General features: G+C 31.5%; 2 protein-coding genes and 1 long non-coding RNA gene across 3 annotated transcripts; all 3 read left to right on the top strand.

Moving 5' to 3' along the window:
- The first annotated feature begins 187 nt into the window (after nucleotides 1–187).
- On the top strand, nucleotides 188–2708 carry LOC111366285 (probable carboxylesterase 15). Its single transcript, XM_022987014.1, has 2 exons — nucleotides 188–895; nucleotides 2170–2708. Exons 1-2 carry the CDS (start codon nucleotides 222–224, stop codon nucleotides 2477–2479), a joined length of 984 nt encoding a protein of 327 aa, XP_022842782.1. The 5' UTR covers nucleotides 188–221; the 3' UTR covers nucleotides 2480–2708.
- An 11672-nt stretch (nucleotides 2709–14380) lies between these two features.
- LOC111366284 lies at nucleotides 14381–16201 on the top strand. The gene is made up of 2 exons (XR_002697621.1): nucleotides 14381–14819; nucleotides 15262–16201. It is a non-coding gene; the product is annotated as an uncharacterized LOC111366284 (long non-coding RNA).
- A 970-nt stretch (nucleotides 16202–17171) lies between these two features.
- Nucleotides 17172–22235, top strand: LOC111366283 (2-Cys peroxiredoxin BAS1, chloroplastic-like). The gene is made up of 7 exons (XM_022987013.1): nucleotides 17172–17585; nucleotides 18045–18119; nucleotides 18541–18622; nucleotides 18703–18782; nucleotides 19894–20019; nucleotides 20775–20888; nucleotides 21933–22235. Exons 1-7 carry the CDS (start codon nucleotides 17388–17390, stop codon nucleotides 22047–22049), a joined length of 792 nt encoding a protein of 263 aa, XP_022842781.1. The 5' UTR covers nucleotides 17172–17387; the 3' UTR covers nucleotides 22050–22235.
- Nucleotides 22236–23987: the final 1752 nt, after the last annotated feature.

Raw genomic sequence — 23987 nt, 5'->3', positions numbered from 1 at the left:
TTTCTATAATTAAATCAGGGTCAAGTCTAAATGGATTGCATTTGCAATGTTTTATTATTATTATTATTATTATTATTATTAAATTATTTTATTTCTTATTTATAGGTAAAAAATAAATAAATAATTGACTTATTCAAAATATATGGATATCATCCAAGTCCCTGCTTATTTATAGGCTCCCTTTTGCTCATTTCATAACCATCCTCTACCAAGAAAGATCTATGGGTTCTCTTCCTCATGTAGTAGAAGATCACCTAGGAATTCTTCAGATTCTTAGTAATGGTTCCATTTTCAGAATTGAAGAAAAAGACATAATTTTCCCCATGAAAGTCCATGACGATGGTTCTGTGAACTGGAAAGACTGCCTATATGATAAGAAACACGACCTCCACCTCCGCCTCTACAAACCGTGGTCGGCACCCAATCCCACAACCAAGCTTCCCATTGTCTTCTTCCTCCACGGCGGTGGCTTTATTGTGGGTTCACGGACGTGGCCCAACTGTCATAATTGCTGCCTCCGCCTCGCTTCGGGGCTGCAAGCACTCGTGGTGGCGCCTGACTACCGTCTGGCGCCGGAGCACCGCCTCCCCGCTGCCGTGGATGATGCACTAAATTCTGTCAAGTGGCTGCAAAATGAAATTCTGGAGGAGAATAATTCTGATGCATGGTTGAAAGATGGAGTTGACTTCGGTAGGGTTTTTATAGTGGGTGATTCCTCCGGCGGAAACCTGGCACATCATCTGGCGGTAAAGCTAGGCCCCGGGTCACCGGAGTTGGCACCGATTAGATTGCGTGGCTATGTTCTGTTTGCGCCATTTTTCGGTGGGATTGTGAGAACCAAGTCTGAAGCAGAAGGGCTGCCTGAACCGTTTTTGAATTTAGATATTCTTGACAGGTGAGGATACAATATTTCTCTACCCTTATTTGACAAAATATTTATCGAATTTTTTACTGATCAAATTTTAATTTTAACTACAAATTTTATTAACTCGCAACTTTTTGAAACGATATATTTATCAATTTTAATCAAAAAGTGAAAAAACGGCAAATAGCCCATTAACTTTATTTTTGCTCTACTTGCAACATTTAATGTGTTAGGCTTGATATGATTAAACAATTACATGCATCTCTCTAATTTCTATTTTGGACACATTTAATGGTGGATAAAAACATATTTTTAATAGGGTAATGCTATTTAATTCAATTGGAATTATAACCTCAGTTTAGATGGTGTTAATGTGATATTAAATGATAGGTGAAATTAAATAAGTCATTTAATTTCACTTTTCATTCATTCTATCGTCAAGTGCCACCTAGACAGATATTGTAACTCTCGTGGGGGCTGTATAGCATTATTCTTTTTAATAGGTGGAAATTATAACTAGGGTCCCGTATTTCTAATCCACCATTCTTATATATCTATCCTACTCTAAATCTATCCTTATTAAAATTTAAAAGTACTATATTTATCCACGTCACATTCTAATAATACCCTTATTAAATTAATTCATTTAAACTCTATTCATATATCAACACCACCTTTATATTTCATCCACTCCAAATCTATCCTTATTAAAATTTTATAATTTTAAAAATATAATATATTCATCTCCCATTACATTCCAACATTACTTTTATTAAATTCATTCATTTAAATATTATATATCCACAAAATCTAACCAAAAGCAAATTAAAAAAATTACATGAATGAATTAATGTTTACCAAGTAAACTTTTGGGAATTAACAAAATTATAGAATCAAATTATTGTCTTGATTACTTACACACTGGTGCAACAGGAATGAAACTAAAATTTAGTCCACTATACAGAGGTTATATCGTGTGAGAAATTGTCAGTGAGCAAATTTAATAAATGGAAGCTTGTTGAATTGGAATTCAATAAGCAAGTAATAGAATTTAAATCCAGCATACAACTTCGAAATTTACTTCAGAAATTTTACAATCGTGACCCAGCCATTATTTCTTACAAATCTTTGATTCACAAATAATTGAATACCTTTTGTGATCAAAGAGAGGTTAAAATCTCTAAACTTATACATTTTATTCAACGAAAACTAACTACGAGTTTAAAATAAAGCTTATTTAACACTCACAGAGTCTCTTATTATTATTATTATTATTATTATTATTATTATTTAATAATTGACAGATTTTGGAGGTTATCGTTACCAGATGGGAGCACTCGAGATCATCCGTTTGCAAACCCTTTTGGGCCTTTAAGTCCAAGTCTTGAATCCATAAAGCTTGACCCGATGCTGGTAATTCTAGGAGGAAGTGAGTTGATGAAGGATAGAATTGAGGATTATGTCAAAAAATTGAAAGAAGAGGGAAAGAAAATTCATTGTGTTGTGTTCCAAGGAAAGCAACATGGTTTCTTTACAAATGAACCATTCTCAGAAGTGGGTGACAAAGTATTACAAGAATTAAAGAATTTCATTACTAGAAATTCAGATGATTAAGTTTGATCTTGTAATAGTACCAAGTACGAGTGCTTGAGTTTTCCTTTTCTCTCGCTTCTTTGTTTACATAGTCGAAGGTGTTCATTGTAACATTATTGGCTGGCAGGTTTTGGATATGATGGTTTACTAGGAACGTCTTATGATTGTGTGCTTATTCGGCTTTGCTTACAACTAAACTTGTTTTTTAAAAGTGTTTTGTATGATAGTAAAATAGTGATCTTATTTTCAATTTTGACCAAACAAAAGACATTTACCATAATGATTATTTATACTTACATCTACAGCATATAGAAAGTGTAGATGCTTGACAAGTGTAATTATATTTGCACTAAAAATTTTGTTAATTGCAAGATTCCCAGTTTTATACATTTTCACAACCGTCTCTACATTTTTCGTTGCATTATTATCTTTAACTTTCAATTAATTATCACATCTTGACTCTGATGACCTTTTCATCCAAATCATTTTCTTAGCTTCACTACAAGAAAAATGATATTTTACAACTAATGTTTTAACAACCACATCAATTTGGTCGTTAAAAACTCTTTTGAAAAACTAAATTATAAGTTTGGTCGTAGAAATTGAATGATGAACAATAGAATTTTAAATTAGTTGAAAATATCTCACAACGACCAAAAAATTAGTTATTAATTCTATATTTTTGACAACCAAATAAAAATTGGTCATTGTGAGTGGGAGCCAAGTAAAAATTTCCTGCTAAAATATCATTGCATATTCAACGACAACAAAATTGATTGTTAGAAACACATATAATATAGTAAATATTCAACGACCATAATCTCGTTGTATTCAACAACTATTTAACTAGTGGCCGTTGAAGGTGATATGCAACGACCAATTATTTTTAGTCATTAGAGGTTTATGACAAACTAGTTACCAAATATAATTTGGCATCAAAATAATTTTCGACATTCAACGACTAGTATTAAATAGTCGTTAAAGGTAACATTCAACAACTGATTTTTTTGGTCATTGAAAGTTTATGACAATGTGTTTAACAACTTTAATTTGGTGCCAAAATAGTTTACGACATTCAACGGCTATATTATTGGTCATTAAGAATGATTATGAAAGAAAAAAAATTGTTTTAATTGTTTAAATTTTTTAACTAAGTTAATTAACTATAAACAAAATATTTATTGTCAAAAGTATTAAAATAATTTCAAGCCGACTGTGTCCTTCTATAACTATGTATTTCTTGTATGCATATCTTGTAATGTTGTCTCTTACATTATTTGTTTTGGTTTTAATTGAAAGTGATATTTTATAAATATTATGATTTTAGTTAAACGTAAAATCAAAAAGGATATAAAACGTCCAAAATATTAGTGGATGAATTAAGAGTGATAGATTTTTTTGTCTGTTTATGTAATTAAATTTACATAAGGCGAAATGTGAAATATATAAATTTTTTAAAAGTGGATAGATATATGAAAATCGTGGATGCAAATAGTGGCACCCTATAATTATATGGACGCTGAACTTGTTTACTAAATAGATTGGCTACAGAGCATCGAACAATATTATCAACTAGGAAACAATTTAAAATCTTGTATGTATGTTGTCAATTGCTAATTTGAAAAACATTAGAATGTTGACATTAAACTTGATCTTGATGTCTTATTATTGAAAACAAATCACCTAATTATTATTAATGTGTAATATACACTGTTGTTGAATCTTGATTCTTTTTCATGATAATAAACTTTAGTATGATAGAGACCGTGACTTAGTGGGAGAGTAGATTAGATTATTTTTCATATTATAGTGAATCGAGATTGAAAGAAAGTAATATTTTTTGTAAAAAAAGTAATCACTATTGGATCTTGATGGTGTGCTTGACAGATTTTTCTATAATTAAATCAGGGTCAAGTCTAAATGGATTGCATTTGCAATGTTTTATTATTATTATTATTATTATTATTATTATTATTTAATAATTGACAGATTTTGGAGGTTATCGTTACCAGATGGGAGCACTCGAGATCATCCGTTGGCAAACCCTTTTGGGCCTTTAAGTCCAAGTCTTGAATCCATAAAGCTTGACCCGATGCTCGTAATTGTACGAGGAAGTGAGTTGATGAAGGATAGAATTGAGGATTATGTCAAAAGATTGAAAGAAGAGGGAAAGAAAATTCATTGTGTTGTATTCAAAGGAAAGCAACATGGTTTCTTTACAAATGAACCATTCTCAGAAGTGGGTGACAAAGTATTACAAGAATTAAAGAATTTCATTACGAGAAATTCAGATGATTAAGTTTGATCTTGTAATAGTACCAAGTACGAGTGCTTGAGTTTTCCTTTTCTCTTACTTCTTCGTTTACATAGTCAAAGGTTTTCATGATAACATTATGGATATGATGTATTACTAAGAACGCCTTATGATTGTGTGTGTATTTGACTTTGCTTACAACTAAGGTTGTTTTTCAAACGTGTTTTATATGATAGTAAAATAGTGATCTTATTTTCAATTTTAACCAAACAAAAGACATTTACCATCATGATTATTTGTACTTACATCTGTAACATATAAAAAGTGTAAATGCTTGATAAAGTAATTATATTCGCACTAAAAATTTTGTTAATTGCAAGATTCCTAGTTTTTATACATTTTCACAACCGTCTCTACATTTTTCATTGCAGTATTACCTTTAACTTTCAATTAATTATCACATCTTGACTCTGATGACCTTTTCGTCCAAATCATTTTCTTAGCTTCACTACAAGAAAAATGATATTTTACAACTAATGTTTTAACAGCCACATCAATTTGGTCGTTAAAAACTCTTTTCAACAACTAAATTATAAGTTTGGTTGTAAAAATTGAATGATGAACAATATAATTTTAAATTAGTTGAAAATATCTCATAACGACCAAAAAATTAGTTGTTAATTCTATATTTTCGACAACCAAATAAAAATTGGTTGTTGTGAGTGGGGGCCAAGTCAAAAATTCCAGCTAAAAAATCATTGCATATTCAACGACAACAAAATTGGTTGTTGGAAACACATATAATATAGTAAATATTCAACGACCATAATCTCGTTGTATTCAACAACTATTTATTTAGTGGCCGTTGAAGCTGATATGCAACGACCAATTATTTTTAGTCATTAAAAGTTTATGACAACCTAGTTACCAAATCTAATTGGCATCAAAATAATTTTCGACATTCAACGACTAGTATTACATAGTCGTTAAAGGTAACATTCAACAACCGATTTTTTTGGTCGTTGAAAGTTTATGACAACTTGGTTAACGTCTATATTATTGGTCATTAAGAATGATTATGAAAGGAAAAAATTGTTTTAATTGTTAAAATTTTTTAGCCAAGGTAATTAACTATGAGCATAATATTTATTGTCAAAAGTATTAAAATAATTTCAAGCCGACTGTATCCTTCTATAACTATGTATTTCTTGTATGCATATCTTGTAATGTTGCGTCTTCCATTATTTGTTTTGGCTTTAATTGAAAGTGATATTTAATAAATATAAGGATTGTATTTAAATGTAAAATAAAAAAGGATATAAAAAGTCCAAAATATTAGTGGATGAATTAAGAGTGATAGATTTTTTTTGTCTATTTATGTAATTAAATTTACATAAAGTTAAATGTGAAATACATAATTTTTTTTAAAGTGGATAGATATATGAAAATTGTGAATGTAAATAGTGGCTCCCCATAATTATATGGACATTGAACTTGTTTATTAAATAGATTGGCTACAGAGCATCGAACAATATTATTTACTAGGAAACAATTTAAAATCTTGCATGTATGTTGTCAATTGGTATGTGGAAAACATTAGAATGTTGACATTAAACATGATCTTGATATTATTGAAAACAAATCACCTAATTATTATTAATGTGGAATATACACTATTGTTGAATCTTGATTCTTTTTCATGATAATAACTTTAGTATGATAGAGACCATGCCTTAGAGGGAGAGTAGATTAGATTATTTTTCATATTATAGTGAATCGAGATTGAAAGGAAGTAATATTTTTTGTAAAACAAGTAATCACTCTTGGATCTTGATGGTGTGCTTGACAGATTTTTCTATAATTAAATCAGGGTCAAGTCTAAATGATTGCATTTGCAATGTTTTTAAGTTTTTTTTTTTTTTTTTTTTAAATTTATTTATTATTATTATTTTTTTTTATTGACAGATTTTGGAGGTTATCGTTACCAGATGGGAGCACTCGATATCATCCGTTTGCAAACATTTTTGGGCCGTTAAGTCCAAGTTTTGAATCCATAAAGCTTGACCCGATTCAGGTTATTGTAGGAGGAAGTGAGTTGATGAAGGATAGAAGGATTATGTCAAAAATTTGAAAGAAGAGGGAAAGAAAATTCATTGTGTTGTGTTCCAAGGAAAGCAACATGGTTTCTTTACAGATGAACCATTCTCAGAAGTGGGTGACAAAGTATTACAAGAATTAAAGAATTTCATGACTAGAAATTCAGATGATTAAGTTTGATCTTGTAATAGTACTGAGTATGAGTACTTGAGCTTTCCTTTTCTCTCTCTTCTTCGTTTACATAGTCGAAGGTTTTCATTGTAATATTATTGGCCGGTAGGTTTTGGATATGATGCTTTACTAAGAACGCCTTATGATTGTGTGCGTATTCGACTTTGCTTACAACTAAGCTTGTATTTTCAAACGTGTTTTATATGATAGTAAAATAGTGATCTTATTTTCAATTTTGACCAAACCAAAGATATTTACCATCATGTTTATTTACACTTACATCTACAACATATAAAAAGTGTAGATGCTTGATAAGGATAATTATACTCGCACTAAAAATTTTGTTGATTGCAAACGAAGATTCTCAATTTTTATACATTTTCACAATCGTCTCTACTTTTTTCGTTATTATCACATGTTGACTATGATGACCTTTTCGTCCAAATCATTTTCTTAGCTTGGAGAAATTATTTTGTCGAGTTTATTGTGTATGTTATTTATCTTATTTAATAATACAAAAGTAAATAAGTCTCTTTACTTCCTCCTAAGAAATATTTTAACCACCATCTAAATCAAAATTTCTTAAACAATAGAAGGTTAAATCTAAAAATAGGACAATAGAATGTTTGGGAAATAAATGCGAAAATTATGCATTCCTAACTTATTTATTTATTTATTATTATTATTTTGAGTTACACATAAGGTGGGGAGTACAATCATCAATGACGCATTAACATGATTTAAGGATGTGAATAGGAGTGCATCGGGGCTCACGGAAGATGTAAGCCTAGCTTTCCTATGTATGTTTTGTGATATTCCCTTCGTCCTATTTATGTAGACTTGGTTTCTGGCCCTCTAGGACATAATTCAGTAGTGCAAAGAATGGGAGTGAGGTAGTCTCAACCTTGCTGCCAGTCGCAGTATAAATGTTCGATTCCTGAGATATGAAATTGGACTCTTTATGAGTACCAGTGTACGGGCAAGCTTTTATTCCCTAGCCTGTTGGGGGTACATCACGCGATTTACCTCCCTCACGATATTTCAGGGACGAGACGGTGGGGCCCTCAAAGTTGGGGTTCAACCTTTATGTAAACTTGGTTTCCTTTTTTCCTTGTCCCAGATATATAGCCATGTTTCTTAATTTAGAATATTTTGTTTTATTCATTTATTAATATACCTTTATTTAATTTATTTAGTTACAATTAATTTTTCTAATTTAATTTGCCTACTTCTTGAAATCATCCAAATACATCCACTTTTTTCAATAATTTACCTACTTCTTGAAATCGATTTTCAAATTTTTTACTAATTCCAACAATAATTTACCACTAGTTGTTGAAAATTAAACAGAGGTGAACTAGTAAATTTCTTGGCCAAAGTTACTTTTTCAATAACATTAAATAAGATTTCTTAATCCCTTTGAAAAATAAAACAAGCATATATAAGCAATCATGTTATTTGTACAATTTATTTTACAAATTGATTTACAATGCATGAGTTCACAAATATCACATTCATTTATTTGAAAACTATTTTAAAAATCAATGGTCAGAATATTTTCTACACACTTGTTGTCAACTAAGTTGTGTATAAACATTGTATAAGTGGCTTTATTCCTAAATAATTGGGACAAAGGGTGTATGTGTTATTATTTATGTTTCATTTTTTTCTTGATTTAGCCTGTTGATTTAACGATACAACTTTTGCACAATCTGACTAGGAGATATTGAAAGTCATTTGATTGTCAAGGATGAGTAATTGTGTGCTGCGTCTTCAAGAATGCTATTGATGTTGAGAAGTGCATGAGGGATGGTGACCTGAATAGGCATGTGTTGTCAAATTACATGTTACGAGTCTCGGTCATCTATTATGGATGGCCCAAATCATCCAAGATGTCTAGACCATTTTTTATCGTACTATCCAAAAGGTGTAAGCCACATGTTATCAGATGGTCCAGACGTCGTCTGGGCCGACTAAAATAGGCTATCTATCCAAATATTTTTTCCCTTTTTTTTTTTTTGATTTTATTGATTAATCCAATAAATTATAAAACAATTTAGAGACGCGTTAAAATAAGTCGAAAATTTATAATTTAAAAAGTAAACCAATTAATGAAAATGACATTAAATATACACAAATATACTTACCTTCAAAACAATGGATATTCAGGAGATCTATGAGTTGAAGTTTTGATAAATTTTTGAGGTTTTAGTATTGAAGTAGATGAAAAACAAAAAAGCCGTTAGTTGTGTCGGAGAAAATGAAGGAAGAAAGAGAATTTAGTTTGAATTTGAATTGGAATGTGTTGTTTTTATTCTACCTTATTTTAGTAATTTATTAATTTTAGGCAAGATATTTTTGTCTTTTTAGATTAAAGAAGCCATTTCACTTATGGCTAATAAATCAGGCTGCTTGCAAATGATGGTCTTTAACTAAACCAAAGTAATAGAATATAACTGTTATGTTGTACATAATTTGTATGCAATTCTTGTTGTAATTGATCGTTTTTACATTTGGTGATTTTGCTATTGAAACTAACTGGTGGTTGATCTTTATACCTTACAGTTATACGTATTTTTGTACAATCTGTGTTGTGCACGTTTTAATCTATGATTTAGATTGTTTTAATATGTAAGATGACCGCTTTTATATGCATCGGTCTTTTTTCAACAATTGAAAGTTATTTTATAATTAATTTTTGTATAAGATGGTATAGTTGCAACAATCACAAGCACAGCTTGCAAATGATGCACTAATCATTGATGAAGCATTAATATGTACTTGATCTTTATATCTTACAGTTATACATATTTTTGTGCAATATATGTTGTGCATGTTGTAATCTAATATTTAGATTGGTTTAATATGTAAGTTGACCACTTTTATATGTATCGATCTTTTTTCAACAATTGAAAGTTATTTGATAATTGATTTTTTGTATATAAGATGGTGGAGTTGCAACAATTACAAGCATGGCTTACAGATGATGCACTTGTCATTGATGAAGCATTAATACGTGCTTGATTTTTATACCTTATACATATTTTTGTACAATCTTTGTTATGCATGTTGTGATCTAAGATTTAGATTTGTTTAATATGTAAGTTGACCTTTTTTATATGTATCGATCCTTTTTCAACAATTAAAAGTTATTTGATAATTAATTTTTTTATAAGATGGCGGAGTTGCAACAATTACAAGCATAGCTTGCAGATGATGCACTTGTCATTGATGAAGCATTAATATGCGTTCAAGTTTTTGACAGGAGTGCTAGGACTATTTTCGATACTGAACCTGCTCCGTGCAAGTCATATAACAGCACATACACAACTCCTAGGTTTATGAAACAAACTTTTACACAACAAGTTGTTGAGAAGATAATGCTATTAATGAACTTACACATCGTCTTGAACAACATATTTCAATTATCTAGTGACTTATAGCATGAAAGAATTCGAGCTAGCATCCTCCTTTCAAGATTGAGCAATGATCCGCCTCCACTACCGCTATCAGTTGATGTTGCAATATTGTAATTATATTTTTGTAGTTGCAAGAAAAAGATGAGAAGTCATCTTTTTTTGAGTAAAATCTATAATTCATTTTCTGTTTAGTCTACATACATTTTGTGGTTAAAGTACAGGACACATTTATAATTAAGGTATAGGAGACCTTATATACTAGGTTCTATGGCACATTTTGTAGTTAAATATTGGACACTGCTAGAAAAATGCTAATCTCGTTGGTAATAATGAGGCAAACCTGATGGTGTAGCTTGGTTATCTCATTTCAAAAAAGTTGTAACTATTAGATTCTAGTTTCTTTATTTCCGGTTTTGTTCTTAATACATTATTGAGACCATGATGTTTATGGTCTATTCCGTAGAGTTTTGTAGGAAAAAAACAACAAATTAGGTACTCTATTGGTGTAAATTTTGGATGTCAGTTCAACAGCTCATTGAAAGGTCATGCTTACTGAATATTTCAAGATCATTTTTTTTTAACTTTATTCAACAATTAAAAATAAAATGTCACTACTAGTTCGTGCATCTTTTCAACAACCCGAGAAATTTACGTCTTTAGCTTCAATCTACAAATATTGAAAAATCTTCGGCAACATTATGCATTGACAATTTCAAGCTCCAACAGTGACACTAAAAAAAATCGAGCTTACTTTGTGTACGTAAACTGCACTCACAAAAGTCATACAGAACAGACACAGCAGGGGGTGGGTAGGGGATTTTTTTGGCATTTTTTTTTTATTACAGCATGGGTCCCACACATGCAGGGGCTAATCCAGAAATTTAATTGAGGGAGACTGAACAGTGATGGACCAACACGTTGTCATCGAACATCGATACACTCGACAGACATATCGAAGATGTCGTGTGACATATTTCTATAGTCAAACACGTATGTGAGTCAACAATTCAACACTTAATAATCCAAAAATTCAACAGAGGGAACTTTACAGAAAATTCTGAAAAACTAAAAATATTCACATTAATTTGTAGTATACAAATAGTATAGAATGGTTCATTTCAAAATGCTAAAAACTAAAATTTAAAAAATTTTCATTTTTCACATTTCAAACTCTAGGTTTTAATTTAAGATAAAGTTTGGTGGAATGATCAGGTTGTATCCAAAAATTCTCGCTCTCTTCTATGCGGTCCAAGGGAAATCAAGAAATCATTTTTATCCTCTACCGTGTTTCCAGGGAACGAAATGGAGATGATGACAAACGTTGGGTTAATCATCATATTTCTTGACCAACACGTGTTTCCATGCCCTTTTCTACTTGTACTTCAAAAAATTTATCTCATTTCAAGAAGAAAAATTAATTTAATAACAATACTTACTTGTTTGTACCTCTGTTTATGTTAAACAAACAATAAAGATATCTATTGAACAAAATATATATTTAACTTAGAGCAAAGTAGTAATTCAATATTTTCCTCTTTAGAAAACTAGATATCCAAAAACCTTGATCCGTAAAACACTAAAACCTTAATAATTTACACAAAAATCAAACAACTAAATTAAGGAAACTACAAATTAAATGGAGATCTAGATAGAAACACTTCAAAATTGCTGCCTAATTATTAATTTTAACTATATCCTTCAAAACAATTTGAAATTAAGAGAGCGTGTCATAATAAAAACAAAAGCATTCTTAAAGTCTATTTATCTAACGTGATTTGAAATGAAATCTTAATATTGGAGGGGGACATACAAACTAAAATCGAAGAATAAGAAATCTTAATTTTGAGAAGAACACGATTTGCAATTGAAGGATGACCCGGAGACGTTGCATAGAGATGGAGAGAGACGTAATGGAATGGTAGAATAATTCCTTTGATGGAGGTTAAAAACATATATAGGGATGTAGATGTTTGGTTTGGGTTTTGGAATTTGGCTAGATGAGATGGGTTTTAATTAATTAATTAATTTATTTATTTATTTGGGGCTTAAACTAAGGGAACACGGGCTGTATTGAATTTGTACATGGGTTGAGAAGAAAAAAATGAAAAAGAAGAACTGTACAACTTGGATCTGGTCTGGAGCTAACACAGGCTGTAGCTCGATCCAACCCAGGCCCAGATCCACCCATGCACACATGTGAGATTTCTGGCAAAATTATGTGGAACAGTTTTCTGTACAAATGGAACTATTCAAATAAAATATGAATTTGTAAAACTATTACAGTAACAATGGTTTGGAGCTCTATATGCAATAAAAAATTGTGTTGAAATTTACAAAAGCATTCTCTAGCAACGAGTAATTTTCAGGAAAAAGAACATAATTCAAAATAACAATCAATCGTAGCAATATGTATTCACAACAAGTGTTTAAAAAACTATTTATATAAATGAGCCACACACAAGCTTTACTCTCCTCTTTGTAACCATCCTAAAAAGTACAAATAACAAGTATGCTAAATAATTGAAAGTTCAAACATAAGAATATAACAAAAGAATAGTTAGAGAAATAACTACCAAAATGAGGAAAAATTGAGGACCTTCATTGTAAATAAAGTACAATGCAGTTAACAAAAACTATAGCCTATTTGATGAGAATTAAAATCAAATTTTTTAGTAGATATTGATAATAGTGGATGAAATGTGTGGTTAAAATGCTTTGATCCCATAAAATATGTGATTAAATTAATTATTGATTTTAATTTAGATTAAAATTCATATTTTAATGCCTCTCGAACAGGGACATAATGTATATATAATTACCCTATACGTGGAGCGATATTTGTACACGACACATTTTAGTCCATGATAATCTATAATTGTCTATTTTCTCAACCTTTCAACCTCATTTTCAGTTTTAAATTTATTTCTCAACACCTTTGAACCATTCCTCGTATCCCCATAAAAGATTTTCTAACTCTGTCACTGTTCCAACTCAACCTCAAAAGGCAGCCGCAGGACTTCATTGCAAGTTGAGACTTGAATCTAATTAGGCTACGTTTAGAAGTCATACTTCAAAGTGAGCCTGAATTTTTCTGTAAATTCACTTATTTTGCCAAAAGTAATTTTTTTCATTGACAAAACTTAATTTATGTTTTGGCTGATATTACTTTTGATTCACCATATTGTGAGTCTTATAAGTACTACTTAATCATTCATCACTTTTTCCTATTTATTAATAATTTTAACCGTTTATAAACAATTCTAAAACGTACTCCAAGATTGCTTTTATAAAAGTAATTTTTGAACACGGCAAAATACAATTATTGACAAGTTTCTCAAACAAACTGTATGAATTCTTTATCATATTCATTGAATCTGTCCTTAATTAAGTACTTATTGTCCTTCTCTTCAAGTCAAGTTTAAGCCAACCATTTCACGTTTTCATCATGTTTACAGCAGGGGTCCTCTTATGACTCATGAGGGATTGTCGGGTGTCAACTCCGAAGTATAAGCAGCAAAACCCATGGAGTAATGGTCCTTGCACTAGATTGGGTGACAGGTGTTTACCAGTACTTTTGTGGCTTTTTTTTTTATCAAATCGTTGACACGTGTCCTCTTATTTTTAACCATTGTGACTCACCTTGTTTGTTGTGTAGGAAAAACCCCATGAAACGCTCATTGAACACCAACTTATATATAAAAAAAAAAAAAATTAAATCATGTTACAGTAATAAAATAATTGACATAATCCTTAATATAATATCACGTCATATCTCATAGTTGGACTATTTTAAATATAGTCATCTTTTTCATCAAATCATCTATTACTAATTGGCAAAATGACAAAATCCAAAAAAATTATACAATGTACTCCCACTATCCCACTTGTTCTCTGGACACACTCATTGCTCATAGTAAATCACGACCTAGATAGTTGACCTCAGAGTTTTAGAAGCATACAACCCTAAACAACAAGAACTGCGGTTATTTTTATTTTATTATATATATGTATTTTTGCAACCCCATAAACAGAGAGCAAATCTAGTTTAGGATCTTAATCGATTTCCCCTTTGGTACAAGAAAATGGCCCAAAAATTATTCATTTTCAAGAGGTCATCAGGCAATTTGCTTTGATAGGGTTACTGCAATCTTTTGTGTCTCGCTTTGAGCTTGAACCTGGTATTCATTCTTTTAGGCATTTTGTCTGGAAGGGACTGAGTTTAGGATCATGATTGCAGAAGAGAAATTTTGTTTCGATACGAGTAATCACGTGGTCTGTTTGGAAAATTTAATCAAGAATGGAGGTGTGGACAATGAAATATTTGGAAGAATTCATATTGTTGGTATGGGTGGAATAGGAAATATAACTCATCGGAACTGCTCTTTCTCGTTTAAAACATCATTTCGATCCCTTTTTAAAGGTACACTTCGTATATAATAATCTGGGTTCTGTGATGCAGATTAGTTATCTGAAATTCTTTTGATGATGAAAATGAAACTACTGATTTTCTTCTCCTTTGTGAATCCGGTTATAACGCAAATAATTTGGAATGTCTGGTTTATAATATTTGTTGATTTTGTAAAACCATTATTTTGTTAAAAGCTTAATCTGTTTGCATAGACTAATGAATTAAATCTTGAATAGTTCTTGTCTTGATACTACGTTGATTGATGAATAGTTGTGTGGAGCACTCAGATTACTAATAATTTAAGATTATCATCATAACCTTATCTGCAATTGTTTGATTATTTTCTTTTATGCTTCTGAGTACACCACTGGATGTTTGATTATTTTGTTTTATGAATGCATCAGAAAATAGTAATTGTTGAGAAGCTAATACACAATTTTCATTCTCTTTGCAGAATATTGTAGCAACTTGATTTATCAAGGAGCAACTCGTACTAGTCGTGATATGATGTGCTTCACCACTCACGGAAAGAGAGAAACCAGTAAAAATAGGCACAAACTTTCCATGGAAAGGAAGTCGTGAACAAAAACTTGAGATCTTGGCTCTAGTTACAAGTATTGTCATCATCTCAAGTTGCGTGCTTCCTCCATCATTACCATCACTGTATAGTACGAGAACTTAGAGGTATCTATGTTAAGGTTTTGTTTCTTGGATACCCATATCAATAAGTATTTATTTACCATGAGAAGAAAGGAGGATAGAGAATATCATTGTGAGTTATCCAATATAAATTTGTCAAGAGATAGAGAGGAATTATTCAAATGCTACTAAGAATATTAGCTGGAATCATGTGTATTAGCTGAAGTAACTGTTAAGGGTGAAAGGAGAAGCAACTTGGAAAACTTTCATGGAATGGGGATAAGGTGGATGCAATACTATTAAGGAAGAGAAAGAAGCTAAATTTTGTTCTTTGTGCTGTCCAAATATAAGTCCTCATTGTTGGAAAAGTGCGATGGTTAAACAAAACCAGTAGTGCAATGGCGAGTTCGAATATATATTGAGAAGTGAAGATTCTCATTCAATTTTCCTCATGAAGTGCTTTCATGGTGGTCTGGATTATTTTCTGGAAGTCACGAGCCCTTTGCCAATTGAGTTTGCCATGCTTTCTTGATGGTGATCTAATAATCTTGGAAAAGAACCCGACAATAACATCAGCATGACAACTTCAGACTTCATGTTTACAAGAATGGTATTAGTGTTTTTAATTTCTGGGGGAGGGTTCTTAAATGCATGTTGAACATGTATATTTCTTTCTCCTTGTTTTCCCTTTTATGGAAATGCCATTTGAATATATTTGGATATTGCTTTAGTAGGCCGGTTCATCTTTTTTAGTCGATTGGCCTACTTGTTGTCTATTGAATAGTTACATACTTCCTCGATTTGTTGTCAATTGAATAGTCACATACTCTCAAGATTCAACTTGTCTAATGATCCAAGATATTTAATATACTTCAACTCACATTCTATGGCATTCTATGAATTCCAAAGGGGATAACCGAACCCAAAATTCAAGAGAAAGTAATATGTGTATCAATGTTCAAAAAAATCAATCGAGCATTGAAGTGTTTATATGTGAACAAAGACATAAGGTTGACGATAATTGAGATGCAAGTGTCAAGACAAACCAATAAAATTATACTAAATAACATATAAAACTACAAAATTAGATTCACAATATACTATAAGTCATATATAAAATCCATAATAAGAAAAAAGTAACAAAAGTTAAAGATTAATTTTCAAATGAACCTAAGCCTCTGTTTGGCCCCCGTTAATTTTGATGATAATGGAGGAAATAATAATATTATTTTTTGTTTTTTTGAAAAATGGATGGTTGTAAAAGAATGAAAAGTTTTCAATTTACATGTAATATTATTTTATTGAAAATTGTATGGTTAAAAATAGGAGAAATAAAATTTTAATTTAATTTGATGAGAGTTAATGGGTTTCATTTTAGTTTGCTAAAAAATTACCTTCTAAAAAATAAGTGATGGCAAGAGAATAATGATTGTAAATCATATAAAATATATGATTACAATTAATACTTAAAAAGAAGAATTTATTATAAGAAAATCTAGATGCTCTATTTGATGGAAATTAAAATTAATATTTTATTAGATTTTTTAAGAAAATTATGAAACATATAAATGAAAAAAAGTTTAATTAATTTTAACTTAAATAAAATCAAGGTTTCGGCTTATATAATTCTTGAAAAATACTCTTTGTATCGAATAAAATATACTGAAAGTTGTTCCCTCTTCTCACAATGTATACAGGCGTCGCGTGAATATAAAAATTTTCAAATGTTTCGTTACCTCCTATTATGATTAGTAGATAAGAGATTAGGCAAAAATATTATTTATACTAAGCATTGTCCATAATTCTTTGCCGCTCGTCTTATCTTCTCCGCGATTGCTTTCCACCTTAAAACCCCAACCACACCATCTTCAATCTATCTCCAAATTACCACACGCACACTGTGCAGAACTTTGGAAGGCCGTGTACGATTATCGTCTAGCAATGGCGGCCTGCACAGCTACAGCTTCAACTGCTGTTCTTCTGCCTTCCAATCCCAATTCAAAGGCTTACATTTCCCCCAAATCCATTTCCGTTCCCTCTTCATTCTTCGGACTCCGCAATCCACTTGTTTCTCATGCCCCTACTTCCCTTACCTCTCGCTCTTCTTACAACACACGACGCAGTTTCGCTGTGCGCGCAGTAAGTATTTACACTCCTGTCATGTATTAATTTTATGTGATGATATTAAAAAAATGTTGAAATGTACTCTACTAGAAGCTGTGGATTTGGATTTTTTTTTATTTTGCTATTTAAACTTCGTTTGGGTTCAAAATGCATCTAAAATTGATGTTAGCTAATTAGATTTTTTTTTTTTCCACATAGTATTTATAAATTTAGAAGTAACCAAGAACTTTTCTTGTTTTCATTTTGACTCTATGTAAACGAATCTGTGAACTGAATTTCATTTGCGGATAGCTATCCTTTATTACAATAGGAACTAAATTTCGTGTTTTTAATTAAGTTGAAAGACATGGGAGATGAAAGGTAAATGCTGCAATTGCAGTTTGACTGGCTGTATTAATCTTGCCAGTTCTTGCCGCGCTATTTTGCCAGTTTTTGGTTTTATGCTCCAGCTGACTTCTTTAACTTCTTTGACAGAGTGAACTGCCACTTGTTGGAAATCAAGCTCCAGACTTCGAGGCAGAGGCTGTTTTTGATCAGGAATTTATCAACGTAATCCTCTGAAGAATGTTGTGTAAACATTTTAATTTTAATTTTAATTATTATTATTATTATTATTATTATTATTATTATTATTATTATTATTTTATTTTTTAATCTTTCCAAATATCATCAAATGTTGAATGTAACTGATTTCTTCCATCCGTGGAGTTGGATAATCACCATTATGATAAAACTTTAATAAAGGGCTTCAAAAGAATAGAATTCTGATGTATTATTCTATTCTTCATTGAACGATGATTGTAGAAGTTTGAAAAAAAATTCTGCATGTTCCCTCCCCCATGTCTCTCTGGCGCACACACACATTTCTTTATTTCACCTACGGCATTCTATTGTGCAATATTTACTTGGCATGGGTGTTGGTTTTTTAGACAGCGTTTTCATAAATAGGTAATGATTATTCTGCCTGCAGGTTAAACTATCTGAATATATAGGGAAGAAATATGTTATTCTCTTTTTCTACCCACTGGACTTCACGTTTGTTTGTCCCACTGGTGAGTTGACTTTTTACTATATTGTCTGCCTGATGGTTGCTGATGATACCACTTGTATGTTGCTCTTACTTTCTTTTCAGAAATCACTGCTTTCAGTGACCGTTATGAAGAATTTCAGAAATTGAACACAGAAATATTGGGTGTTTCAACAGACAGTGTGGTATGTTACCTTCTGGATTTAAAACTGGTTGAATTTTTTTTGTTTGCTGCTCTTCAACTTCTGTTTTTTGTCGTTGCTCATATGAATAGCTACAGTGGTGGATGTTTATACGTTCTATGTTAAACTCTTACATATGATTCACTTAACTATGCTTTCTTATCTTAACTTTATATTGGAATGCAATCTATTTAATTCCTTCTGTTTGAGGAAATATGATTTCCAATGAGAAGATTTTGCCACAGCAAAGTAGAGAGAATTATTAATTGTGGTTAAGATAAATGTTGTCCTTTGAATCCCTTGCTCCAATCTTCTTCTTAATCCCTGTTATTTTTAATTTTTAATTTTTTTTTCTTTTTTTCCTGTGATATAGTTGGGCATGTTTGATCTGCTAGTCTACTTCATTTCAAATTCCTTGGTAAAGTTATTGATGAAATTTAAAGTTAATTTTCACCATACTCTTCTCCTAGACCCGGACAAAGATTTTTTGGAAGACCTAGAGACTAAGATTGTTTGTATGAAGTGAAGTCGAAGTACTATCTGACATAGAAGGAAGGAAATAGCCTTCTCCATTCTGTTCCATTGCTCCGCTCTGTCCACTTCAGCTATTGAAATTTCTTTCTAAAACATGTCCATTTCTAAATTAAGAGCGCCGAATGATAATGTTCTCTCCTCGATGAGTTGTCATGAGTTGTTACTACTTTCTGTTATTGTTAACATGTTTCATCAATGCTTATGTCTGCTAATAATGTCTCTGTCATTTCCTATGGTGTTTCACTGGTTACCACTTGGAATGTGTTGGTTTCAGTCATATTGTATCATCAATTTTTTTTTGTTTGATTTGCTGGTCGTCTTTGTTCTCTTTTTTGTCATCTCTCTTATTATTGACTTTTATGGACTTAAAGTTTTATCCTGTAATTATCTTAGTTAAAAGTTTGCTGTGATGTAAAGTTGACTTTTTATGATTTTCTGTTGAAATTTTCTCTTCCATGCAGTCAGAATATTTTGGTCATATGCACTTTTCTGCGTTTGCTTTTTCTTACCAGCATTGATTGATCTTGTGGAATCTTAAATTCGTATGCGTTGTATTTACTTTATGCTTGACAATCTGCAGTTTTCCCACCTTGCATGGGTCCAAACAGACAGAAAGTCTGGGGGTTTGGGTGACTTGAAGTATCCATTAGTTTCTGATATTACCAAATCAATTTCTAAGTTATATGATGTGCTCATTCCTGATCAGGTACGTAGATCCTGTTGGCATTTCAAAAACCAATTAATCAGCTTGGTTAAAGATATCAGTATGGTCTTAATGTTACCTTGCTATTCATTTCAACATCTTTGGTTATTGCTATTAATGCTGTCTACGATCTACTGTAGCTGATATAATAAAAATTATCTATTGGTTTGGAGTTTGCGGCCTCCTATCTGGCCAAGCATAAGAAGTAGAATATGATAAATTCTCTTGGTAAGAGGTGAAAAGAGACCAACATTGTTCCCTACAGTACTATTTTAGTGCAAGCATAACATTGTTTGACCTGGTGTGCAGGTTTATACTGATCAATCTATTCAATGATCACGTTATCAATTTTGAATCAGTCAATACTTGAGAAGTTAATTTGTTAATTTCCTCTGTTAATATAATGTGTAGCTTCAGGACATGTTTCTTTTCATCTGGCTTTGTACTTTTTTGGAGAAAAAGGCTCATGATATCATCTAACTAAAGACAGTACTAGAGGTGGCTTTAGAAATATGGATAGCCTTATAATGATGATCCAGCTTGCACTGGTTCACGGTGATGGAGACTATTGGGATGAGATACCCACCTTGTTCTAGGAGGTTTACGGATCTTTAAATTTTTGAAATTTGGCTAAGCCTATATTTTGAATCTACCTCAGAGTCGTAGCTAGATGAATTCTACCATATAAATTTTGAGGGTCTAATATTAAGGAGGAAAAACTATAATTGAAGTCTTATTTATCTATGTTGATTTTTCAGGGTATTGCATTAAGAGGACTTTTTATCATTGACAAGGAAGGAGTTATCCAACACTCCACCATCAACAATCTTGCCATTGGCAGAAGTGTCGATGAAACACTGAGAACGCTCCAGGTAATATTATACATTATATGCTATATAAAACATACGGACAAACTTCTGGGTTTTGGACCAAGGCTTTTATCCACTATAGTATTTGGCATTGCTGTAATCTATAAGAACTTTATAAGGAAAATGCTTCACTGATTTGTTTTCTAATATTCATCATTATTAAGTGGCATTCAGTTAGGATACTGTTTCCATCAAGTCTGGCTGTCAATGAGATATCACTTGACGTTGGCTGCATATATTAAACTACCATGTCAACAAACATGTCCACCTTAAATCTTAGCATAAATAAATTTTAACCACGACAGAGGTTGGGATTGCAAAATTCATCAGGTATGCAGATTGTACAGGCTTATTGCGTCTTCATAAACTATAATTCTTGTATATGCATTAGGTGTACCTATATACAAGGCAACGCTGCTTGGGGGGATATGCTTAGAGGGTTTTAAGTGGCTTGAAGCTTTTAGGAATCACTTGAGCAGTTTCAGTATGGCTCACATGGGCATTTCACCTTCCCTATTCAAATTAGAATTCTTATCCTCGTCTTAACTGAAGCGCTAGTTTCTCACTTTATAATAATGTTAAGTTTGAAAAACCCTCAAAACTAAGGAACATAATGAACAGATGTAGAGAGTAATCTCTTGGTTGAATGATTGTCTTTCAGCATCTATAATATTTTTGCTCTTCTTGTTGAAAGTGTCTGAGAGAGAGCTTTTCCCTGGAAAATAAAAACTGCAACAGTGGAAGCTTCTTTTGGTGTTTCTGGCAGACAAGTTATAGGAATTGAGAAACGAATTTCATAGTGAGATGGTAAACTGTGGAATGGGTCGTAATTTAACAGTAAAATCTGGATGTTAAGACTCCTGCTGGGAACATCATCGAATTTTACACAAAACAAGTTAAACCCCATGTTTGACATACTTTTCTTTTTTTCACTGTGATTGTGTAATCATGAGCCGTTCATGGCAGCTTTTGGTCTACTTTCCCTCTTGCATGCATTTTAGTGAGTTCAATAATCTAATGTGTTTTGTTTTATGCCTACTTATGCAGGCATTGCAATATGTTCAGGAGAACCCAGATGAAGTATGCCCAGCTGGATGGAAACCTGGGGAGAAGTCAATGAAGCCAGATCCCAAACTCAGCAAAGAATACTTTGCAGCAATATAAACTGGATTCGATCCATAACCCAAGCACTGTGTTATTTTCCAATTAGGTTGTAGAAGGTTTTGTTTTCTTGCAGAAATTTGTGATGTCTATTTTGAGTTTCAATAATTGACCATGTTGATTTCGACGTGCCTAGCGTTCAATAAATGTCGAGATACCTGGGAATATTCTTCCTCTGATTTCTTGTTCTCTACTCTTTTACTTGCAACTGGATAATGTCTCAAGAATAGTACCAAAGGGCAACAAGCAATACATTTTCTTAATTCAGAATCAGGAGTCTTTGTCATTTAGCATTTATTTGATTTAGATAAAAATTAAATTTTTAGTAAATTTTGGTAAAAGTTTATTAAATATGTGGTTGAAAAGTTGTGGTAACATGAAATGTGTGGATAATATTAATTATTACTTTGATTTTAATTTTAATTTAACTTTTTAGTTGAACCAAACAAGAAGCTGGTAAGAAGATTTTATTGTACTTGAGTTTGATGGAAAGCAATTAGACTGTAAAATGGTAATTTTTCCTTCGTCTTTCTTCACACACTCCGTTTTTATTGCATCACTTGAACAAATAAGCACGAGGTAGATTCTGATTGTTTATTACTCAGTTTGATCTCTATTAATTAAAGGGGAAAAATATTAAGAAAAAACAAGTTTGAGGATTACAAGGGTAATATTCTTGGGAGTTTTCTCATCCTCAAGCTATTACTAACTGATTATTCAAAAAATGATTGTCAATTGTTTAATGTAAAACCTTTCAATTTTCTAACAAATGACTATCTACGTGATGATTTTCTGACAATCACGAGTGCAACAGACAAGTTCGACAATATGTAACATCACTAGACCCGATGGATAAAAGGCTCATCTTCATCCAACTTTAAATGAAGTACCATATAAATATCGAACTTAAGTAACTAAGTGAACTCCAATTATCTACAAGCAGTTTGTTCTTTTACATCAGTCCGAAAGTACCATTTCTTTTACATTGGGGAGAGAGAGAGAGAGAGAGATTATGTCTTACTGTAGTTTAATATGCCACTTTCGTAAAATTCAACAGCCAATAATTTGTGTGACAAGCATCGAATCTCACGTGTTTGATTAAGAGCACACATCATGTCCCATTTGTACTATTTGGTAAAACTAGGATATAATTAAACTTACTCATGTTTTGCTATTGTTTATATTTATTTATAAAGTGCCAAATCATTTTTATTCACATATTTTTTGAGATTAGCAAACATTATACACTTATACACCATTAATTTCTATCTATGCACATCTCTTCATGTACAAGCTGACTTTATTTTTTAAAATCTCCGTACGTGTACAATTTTCATAAATGAGTAGCAATAAAAATTTGCACTCAAAATTTCTCATCTAAAAATTTAAACAATAAGAGAGAATAATATAGATAATCTATACAGGTAGAAATTCAAATCAATGGACAGATGAATCAAACTACTTGTACAGATTATCTGTGCAAGTAGAATAATTCGTGTATATAGACATTTTTAACCATTTGAAAATCCATGAACCAGCATTCCGATTCCTGAAAATTCATAGACCAACTTGCAAAATTCAAAACAAATTAGGGACAGAATTACAAAAGATTAGAATATCAGGGGTGCTTCTGCAAATTCGTATTAGGGCTTGTTTGGGTGTGGAATGAAGATTAACTCAATCAGGGCTATCGTATGAAGATTAAGACCAAGTTAAGGCACGCAATCCTAGACTCGTTAAAGGTGATTTTCATGACTTCGATAAAGCAATCAATCCTAGAGTTGGTATGTTAGAAGATTTTCTAATAATGTTGATTTTTGACATTTTAGCACTTTGTACGAGTCAATGAATCATACAGTGAAGGTTAAGTGAGGCATAGGATGAGAATTGATATGTTAAAAGATTTTCTAATAATGTCGCTTTTTGAAAATTTAGCATGCG

The sequence above is a fragment of the Olea europaea genome, chromosome 17 (genome assembly GCF_002742605.1).
Source record: "Olea europaea var. sylvestris chromosome 17, O_europaea_v1, whole genome shotgun sequence".
NCBI classification, from domain to species: Eukaryota; Viridiplantae; Streptophyta; class Magnoliopsida; order Lamiales; family Oleaceae; genus Olea; species Olea europaea.
This window is presented reverse-complemented; position numbering and strand designations above follow the sequence as displayed.

Bases quoted from the DNA above. Each gene is read 5' to 3' on its own strand.
- LOC111366283 (XM_022987013.1), top strand. From the start codon at position 17,388: ATGGCGGCCTGCACAGCTACAGCTTCAACTGCTGTTCTTCTGCCTTCC. The intron at 18,623-18,702 runs GTGAGTTGACTT...CTTTCTTTTCAG, and splicing joins CACGTTTGTTTGTCCCACTG to AAATCACTGCTTTCAGTGAC. The intron at 20,020-20,774 runs GTACGTAGATCC...TTGATTTTTCAG, and splicing joins ATGTGCTCATTCCTGATCAG to GGTATTGCATTAAGAGGACT.
- LOC111366285 (XM_022987014.1), top strand. From the start codon at position 222: ATGGGTTCTCTTCCTCATGTAGTAGAAGATCACCTAGGAATTCTTCAG. The intron at 896-2,169 runs GTGAGGATACAA...AATAATTGACAG, and splicing joins AATTTAGATATTCTTGACAG to ATTTTGGAGGTTATCGTTAC.